The 7,609-nt window shown below is 47.0% G+C and overlaps 1 protein-coding gene across 1 annotated transcript; it reads left to right on the top strand.

Moving 5' to 3' along the window:
* The first annotated feature begins 912 nt into the window (after window positions 1-912).
* DNAJC22 (DnaJ heat shock protein family (Hsp40) member C22) lies at window positions 913-7,395 on the top strand. The gene is made up of 3 exons (XM_081849903.1): window positions 913-1,223; window positions 2,693-3,577; window positions 5,983-7,395. Exons 2-3 carry the CDS (start codon window positions 2,753-2,755, stop codon window positions 6,160-6,162), a joined length of 1,005 nt encoding a protein of 334 aa, XP_081706029.1. The 5' UTR covers window positions 913-1,223; window positions 2,693-2,752; the 3' UTR covers window positions 6,163-7,395.
* The last annotated feature ends 214 nt before the right edge of the window (window positions 7,396-7,609 follow it).

Here is a 7,609-nt window from a genome sequence, read left to right as displayed (position 1 = left end):
ATGGAAGGCGTAATGCTGGTGGTCAACAAAAGAGGTTTAAAGACTGTCTCAAGGCAAATCTTTTAAAAATGTAGTATAAGAAGAAGAAGAAGAAGAAGAGTTTGGATTTGATATCCCGCCTTTCACTCCCCTTCAGGAGTCTCAAAGCGGCTAACAATCTCCTTTCCCTTCCTCCCCCACAACAAACACTCTGTGAGGTGAGTGGGGCTGAGAGACTTCAAAGAAGTGTGACTGGCCCAAGGTCACCCAGCAGCTGCATGTGGAGGAGCGGAGACTCGAACCCGGTTCCCCAGATTACAAGACTACCGCTCTTAACCACTACACCACACTGGCTCTCTATAAACACTGACAACTGGGAAACACTGACCTGCGAGCGCTCCAGTTGGAGAACGGCCTTTACCAAAGGTGCCATGAGCACTGAAGACGCTCAAACTCAGGACAAAAGGGAGAAATGTGCTAAGAGGAAGGCACGCTTGGCAAACCCTCACCGTGATCAGCTCCTGCCTGGAAACCTATGTCCCCACTGTGGAAGGACGTGTGGATCCAGAATTGGCGTCCACAGTCACTTACGGACTCACTTTTAAAACCATGTTCATGGAAGACAATCTGACTCAGCTACGAGTGATCGCCAAAGAAGAAAGAAGCAATTGGTGCTGTGTGGATAACTCTGAAATGCATGGATGAATTGGGAGAAGCCCAGCTCCGGTGATGATTTCCCTCCATACTGTGACAAACGCCTTCGACACAGCTCCTGACTCTTCAGTGCTGTCGGTATGCTGGGTGTGCCACCACACTGCCCTTTGGCCACTCTCCCCACCCCCTTTCCTGACAGATGTCCTGTGCCCAGTCCCCGCCCCCACCCCAGGAAAGCAAAGTCCAGCCTAGTGCAATGGGATCAAAGGCTTTCTGAGTCGACATTATAGCCCTGATAAAATTGTGCCGATGTTCCCCCCACTGGGAGTGAGACGAAAGGTGTGTATTTATGGTTCTGGAAACGCTGTTCCTAGGGACAAAGGAAACTGCCTTAGAGTGAGTCAGGCCATCAGTTCACTTAGTTCAGTACTGTCTGCTCTGTCTGGAAATGCCAAGGATTGAACCTGGAACCTTCTTCATGCCAAGAATGTCTTCTGCCACTGAGCTGCAGTGATTGTGTTGTTCAGATTTGCCTCCTCGATTCAGCAAGCGGCGGGGAGCCCAGAGTGGCTGGATCCAGCGTGCAGCAGGTATGGGAAGCTCTGACTATAGGAAGCATTGTGGCTGGGGAATCCTTTATGTTGGGAACAGTGGGGCCGTAGGGGGTAGGGCTAGTCGTTTTGGCACCAGAGGAAAACTACAAAATGGTACTTTCCCTCGCCGCCAGGGAAGAAGGGGTGAAGGAAGATCTACAGCTGGAACAAGGAGGGAATAAAGATCATCAGGAACATGGGGAGAGTGAAGATCTACATTGGGAAACAGAGAGGTGGGAATCAAGTCAGTCATATATATATGACTATACACACACACACACACACACACACACACACACACAGTGGTACCTCTGGTTAAGAACTTAATTCGTTCCGGAGGTCCGTTCTTAACCTGAAACTGTTCGTAACCTGAGGTACCATTTTAGCTAATGGGGCCTCCCGTTGCTGTCACACGATTTCTGTTCTCTTCCTGAAGCAGCAAAGTTCTTAACCTGAGGTACTACTTCCAGGTTAGCGGAGTCTGTAACCTGAAGCGTCTGTAACCTGCAGCATCTGTAATCTGAGGTATCACTGTGTGTGTATATATATGTGTGTGTGTGTGTGTGTGTACACACACACACACACACACATATATACACACATATATATAATTTTGACAAAGTAATAATAATAATTAAATAAGAATAAAATTGTGCACCCCACCACTGAGACCATTCCATTGTAACTATCCAGCCTTCCAATATTTCAACACCTCATGTGATGGCTTGACCCCTTTCCGTTTTAACAGTACAAATTCTACAAACACCTTCCATTTCTCCTCAGAATCATTTCTCTTGCGTATTTCCCAACTTACCTTAATGGCACATGTTAATTTGTCATTAATAGCTATATCCCACGCCTCTTTATACCATTCTTCCATTTTATATTCTGCTTGCCCCTTCCACTTCCTAGCTATCATAATTTGTGCAGCTGTCAATAAATTTGTGAGCAAGTCCTTCATAGCCTGTGAACCTCCCATCCCATTGTAAATTGATAATTATGCTACCTCTGGACTTTTGCTCGGTTTTAACCCAGTGATTTCTGTTATCTCCTTAAACATCCTTTGCCAAATCAACTCAGTCTTACCCGATGGTTGAAGTCAGAATCAAAGACCATCGCAGCCAGGGGGTGGGGGACTATCTGAATAACACTGGGTGGGGGCGGAGCCCAGAGGGCCACTGTTTCTTGCCAGTTTAATGTTTTATCATGTTTTTAATATTCTGTTGGGAACTGCCCAGAGTGGCTAGGCAAACCCAGCCAGATGGATAGGGTATAAATAGATTATTATTATTATTATTATTATTATTATTATTATTATTATATTGGACATCTTGGGAGGAGGGAGGGGTGTGTGTATTATGTCAGCTGAAACATGGCCCAATTGGGCCTAATGCCCTTTAATATGCTGTGGGTGAGGGGGGGTTGTTCTTCATGTACCTGCTACCTTTTGCTCTCTCCCTCCTCAGGTCGCCAGTGAGATGTCTTACAGCAGAGGGCCCTGCCCACAGTGAAGAGGTGCCTGGTGAATGATGGCCAAGCGGCTTCTGGTGGCTATTGCCCTCTGGGCCCTGGGAGGTCCCGCTGGGCTCCATCATCTCTACCTGGGCCGGGATAACCATGCCCTATTGTGGATGCTGACTTTGGGCGGTTTTGGGATGGGGTGGCTCTGGGAGCTGTGGCTGCTGCCGGGCTGGGTGACGCAGGCCAATCGCACCTTGGAACTGCCCAGAGATGGACCTCCACCTTTCAGCCCTGTGCGCTTCCTTGGCCAAGCCTCAGTAGGCATCTACTTTGGTTTGGTGGCCCTGATGGGTCTCTCAGGCCTCCCTGGTTTTTACTTCCTGGCTCTCCCCCTGGCGGTGGGACTCGGAGTTCACCTGGTTTCCGCAGTGGGTGACCAATCCTCTGATCTCCAAGCTACTTTAAAGGCGGCCTTCATAACTGCACCAATCTTCTATGGCCGCTCTCTGGCCATCTTCCCCATCACTCTCACAACTAGTGTCACAGCCCAGCGACACCGGTGCTATAAGTCCAGCAAGGGCACCAGGGAGAAGCTTGGTGCCCGACTGTACCGACTGGGCCTCGCCTACCTTGCTTTCACTACACCTTTGGCATACTCTGTCTTCTACAACACAGCGGCCACTGCCAGCTACGTAGCCGGCACTCTTAGATCCACGCTGGATTGGCTCAGTGTGTTCCCATCCCTGAGCAGCGCGCTGGAATCGGTGCTCCTCCTGCCCTACCATGCTTGGAAGATGCTGGGCTTCAGCGGTGGCTCCTTCCAGGAGTGGGAGCAAGTTTTTGCCTTCGTGCACTCGGTCCAGAACGAGAGGCAGCGGATGGCATTGAAGGTACAGGGCAATACTCTTCAGCTCAGTTTTGTTTTTGTGATGGTATACTTTATAGCAACTGGGCTAGAGGAGTGGGATCTGTCCATTTTGGGTGATGCTGTGACCATGTGGGTTAGGATACTGAGGGCCCCGTTTCGGAAGTCTCTCCAGAATGTGGGGTTTTGCAGCAAAAGGCTTCTGAGGGACTTTTACTGACATTTGGCACTGTTTTGGAATAAATAGGGCAATGTCAATGCCGTGATCCCGTGGTTTAGGATGCTGAGCTCCCCTGTTCCGGAAGTCTCCATGGAACATGGGTTTAGGGCCACAAAAGGCTTCTGTGGAGCTTTTGGCGATGTTTGGCAACATTTTGGAGTGAATTGGGAGACAATTTTTGGGTGACCCCATTTAGGAAGTCTCTGTGGAATGCAGATTTTGTGGCGCAAAAAGCTTCTGTGGGGCTTTTGCCGATATTTGGCTCCATTTTGGAGTGAATCGGGCGGCGTTGCTTTTTTGGTCATGCTCATATTTCTAGATTCATGGTTTTTGAATCTTCAGCCAACTCAAGGATAAGGCTAGAGTTGGACTTAGCTGGTAACTAAGGCTACTTTATCCATCTTTCAAGTGGAACTGGGAAACAGGAAGTTTGGGCTTTGGGAAGAGGGAATCGAAATGTCTCTATTCCCATCTTTAACACCCTCCTTTCAAATGTCAAGGAGATAAAGAACTACTTAAGTTTTAGAGGACATCTGAAGGCAGCCCTGTATAAGGAAGTTTTTAATGTTTGTTATTTTAGTATGTTTTATATATGTTGTAAGGGACATGGGTGGTGCTGTGGGTTAAACCACAGAGCCTGGGACTTGCCAATCAGAAGGTTGGCAGTTCGACTCCCTGCAACAGGGTGAGTGCCCGTTGCTCGGTCCCTGCTCCTGCCAACCTAGCAGTTCAAAAGCACGTCAAAGTGCAAGTAGATAAATAGGTACCGCTCCGGCGGGAAGGTACCGCTCCGGCGGGAAGGTAAATGGCGTTTCCGTGCACCACTCTGATTCGCCAGAAGTGGCTTAGTCATGCTGGCCACATGACCCAGAAGCTGTACGCCAGCTCCCTTGGCCAATAAAGCGAGATGAGCGCCGCAACCCCAGAGTCGGCCACGACTGGACCTAATGGTCAGGGGTCCCTTTACCTTTACCTTTACCTTTATCTATGTACTGGCTCACTGGGAAAACTCCAGAAATTCAGATAGACATGTGAGCTCAGCTACTCAGCAGCCCCTCTGCCTGAGTGATAATCCCTGGCATCCTGATACCTGAGTGCCAGACAGGTAGCCATTCCAGAAATTCCAGCCATTCCAGAAATAACAAACCCAGATGAAAACAAAAGGGTGTGATTAACTTGGCTGAGAAACCGGGAAATGTAAATATCTTTTTTGTTACACTTGATGGGTGTTTGGTGGAGGGCAAGGAGAACCATGGGGCAGGGTCCAGGATGCTCAGATTACTGCCACCAGACCTCCCCTTTCATGATGTAACCATGATGTAGTTGGGGGGGGGTGTAACATGGGAATTAGCAGCTAATAAAAGTTTGGGGGCTCTTTTGTTCGGGGCTTCCATCTTGTTCCACCTTGTGGCAGGTGGGAGTCCTGTCGCAACAGTCTTCAATAAAGACCAAGCCTACTGGCAGCTGTTTTGCTCTTGTATTCCTGGCTGGTGTACTTGTTTTTTGTCCAAGGGAACCCTCAGATTTCTCCGTTAACATAGGGCCTTGGACTAGACAATCCTCAGGGTCCCTTCTATTGGTAAAACCTATTCGGTGTTTCACAACTTTCCGACTAGTTGCAGGACCTTAGCCAGACCTAGCAGAATAAACGCAGAATCCATGGAAGCAATTGTTGACTTGGCTGCAGACAGGATAGCTGAAGCAGGAACCAGGAACTTATAGTTAGGTGTTTATTATATACAGTGGACTATTTACAGGAACAGAACACGGATCTTTTGCTAGCTCTCTCTGACACAACTCACAACTCCTACACTGACACACAGAACTCTGAACCTCTAAACTCCGAACTACCAGTTAGTAGGCCATTAATTATCACTCCTTTGAGAGAGCTTGACCAATCAGGGAGCGGTCTCCATGTCTCTGTTATCACCAGGCAGACTTACTCCTTCAGATTGCCTTCTGGCTGTCTGCCAAACCTTAAATGACTCTGTGTGAGTAGCTGCACGGACACAGTTTCCCAACACCTTCCAACTCTATGATTCTATGAAGGTCATTCTGCATAGGACTCAGCTTATACCGATCTATAAAACTAGGCAGTCGTTCTTGGCTTCCCCACCGACAGCAGCCTCTACTGTGCCACTGGCTGTGAGGCCCACCAGGACATCTCCTCCACCTAACAGGCCTGAAATGTTTCCTCCTTTCCCTATTAGGTCTTAGGAATCCACGACGATGCCACACCTGAAGAAATCCACAAAAGCTACCGGGAGCTGGTGAAGCTTTGGCATCCAGATCACAATCGGCACCGGGCGGAAGAGGCGGAGAGACGTTTCATTGAGGTACAAGCTGCCTACGAGCTCCTCACACAGATGAGGAAGCCAAAGCCGACATGACAGACTCTGACTGCCTCCATAAAACACTGACGTTTATGTTGCTGGGGGGAATAAAAGCATTACGCCTTGAAGCCATGGTTCTCAAAAGAGTTTCTCAGAGCAGCCCTACATTGGTCCAGAAGATGGAGGACACAAATTGTATAGTGAAATATATTTGGAGTAGAGTGTGGATTTCATGCTATTTATTCAGCTCATAGTAGTGAGGAATGAAAGTTCCCCCAAAATATCTGCTTTATATACATTATTTACAGAATGGGTCGCACGTGATTGGCTAATTCTGGGATTCTCCTGTAGGCCAATCAGGTTGCGGGTTCACTTCCACCTGGAGCTGGATTGGGTGGCTCCTGCAGACCAATCATACTGCTGCATTGTTCTAGGACCAATCAGACTGCTGCATTCTGGACCCTATTGTTCTAGGACCAATCAGACTGCTGCATTCTGAATCCTATTGTTCTAGGACCAATCAGACTGCTGCTTTTTGATTCCTATTCAACTCAGTACATAACATATAATATGCCCTTCCACTTGGTCATCTGTTGACTTGGTGGTGCCAAGTCTTCCTCCTCCCTGTTTTTCCCCCTTGCCCTTCAAATTCTCTGGGTCTGTTTTCTAGAGACTTTCCAGCGCTCTATGGACTGGTGTGATCCCTTTTCTTTTTATGTTGCCTGTCTTTTGACATAGGAGGAGAAGCAGTGCTTTTAAGTTTTGCTTTTCTGTCCTAGAAATATTTGTATTGAAGGGAGGATACATTTATTATACAAATAAAATGTTTGCTAATAATATTTGGGAGGTTTTTTTGGGGGGGACCACTCAGGAGGTTTGAAAACATATATAATATTCTTATTGTATTTTTTTTAAAGTACAGAAAAGAGAGGGTTGTCATATTTCAAAAAGTGAAAATCCGGACAGAAAAGTTGTTGAGCATTCTGTAGTTTTGCCCAAAGTTGTTGAGCTATTTTTAAGGGAAATCGCCAACGTGGTTTGCCATTCATCTGGTTTCTCCCGGACATTTCAGCAATTCCCACACCAGGACAGTTTCCGACGGCTGGTTCCCGGCTATGTCCAGGAAATTCCAGACATATGGCAACCCTAGAAAAGAAGAATGGCATATAAGCATTAATCCAAAACCACAGAGACTCAAAATCTAAACTAAAGAAAATAATGAGCACTGTCTCACATTATCACCAAATTTTTCGTTCCAGAAGGAAATAAAATCAGACATTTTTCCCCCTATACATTTTTCTCTTGCTTGTACATAATAAGTTAGCTTATGATTTACTGCTTTATCCCAAATACTAAAGAACTAGTCTGACCAGGGGAGATGGTGAGGCATCTTTCCCCTACAATACATTGAAATTGACATTTTTGATGCTATCAAAATAATAGTACCCATTTCTGCATCTACATTCCCAATAGTCTTCCAAGTAGTTGAAGAATACATTTATTG

This window comes from Podarcis erhardii (genome assembly GCF_964252035.2).
Source record: "Podarcis erhardii genome assembly, chromosome: 2".
NCBI lineage: Eukaryota > Metazoa > Chordata > Lepidosauria > Squamata > Lacertidae > Podarcis > Podarcis erhardii.
This window is presented reverse-complemented; position numbering and strand designations above follow the sequence as displayed.

Excerpts from the sequence above, each read along its gene's own strand:
- DNAJC22 (XM_081849903.1), top strand. The coding sequence starts at position 2,753 with ATGATGGCCAAGCGGCTTCTGGTGGCTATTGCCCTCTGGGCCCTGGGA. Across the intron at positions 3,578-5,982 it reads GGCAGCGGATGGCATTGAAG|GTCTTAGGAATCCACGACGA; the intron begins GTACAGGGCAAT and ends TTTCCCTATTAG.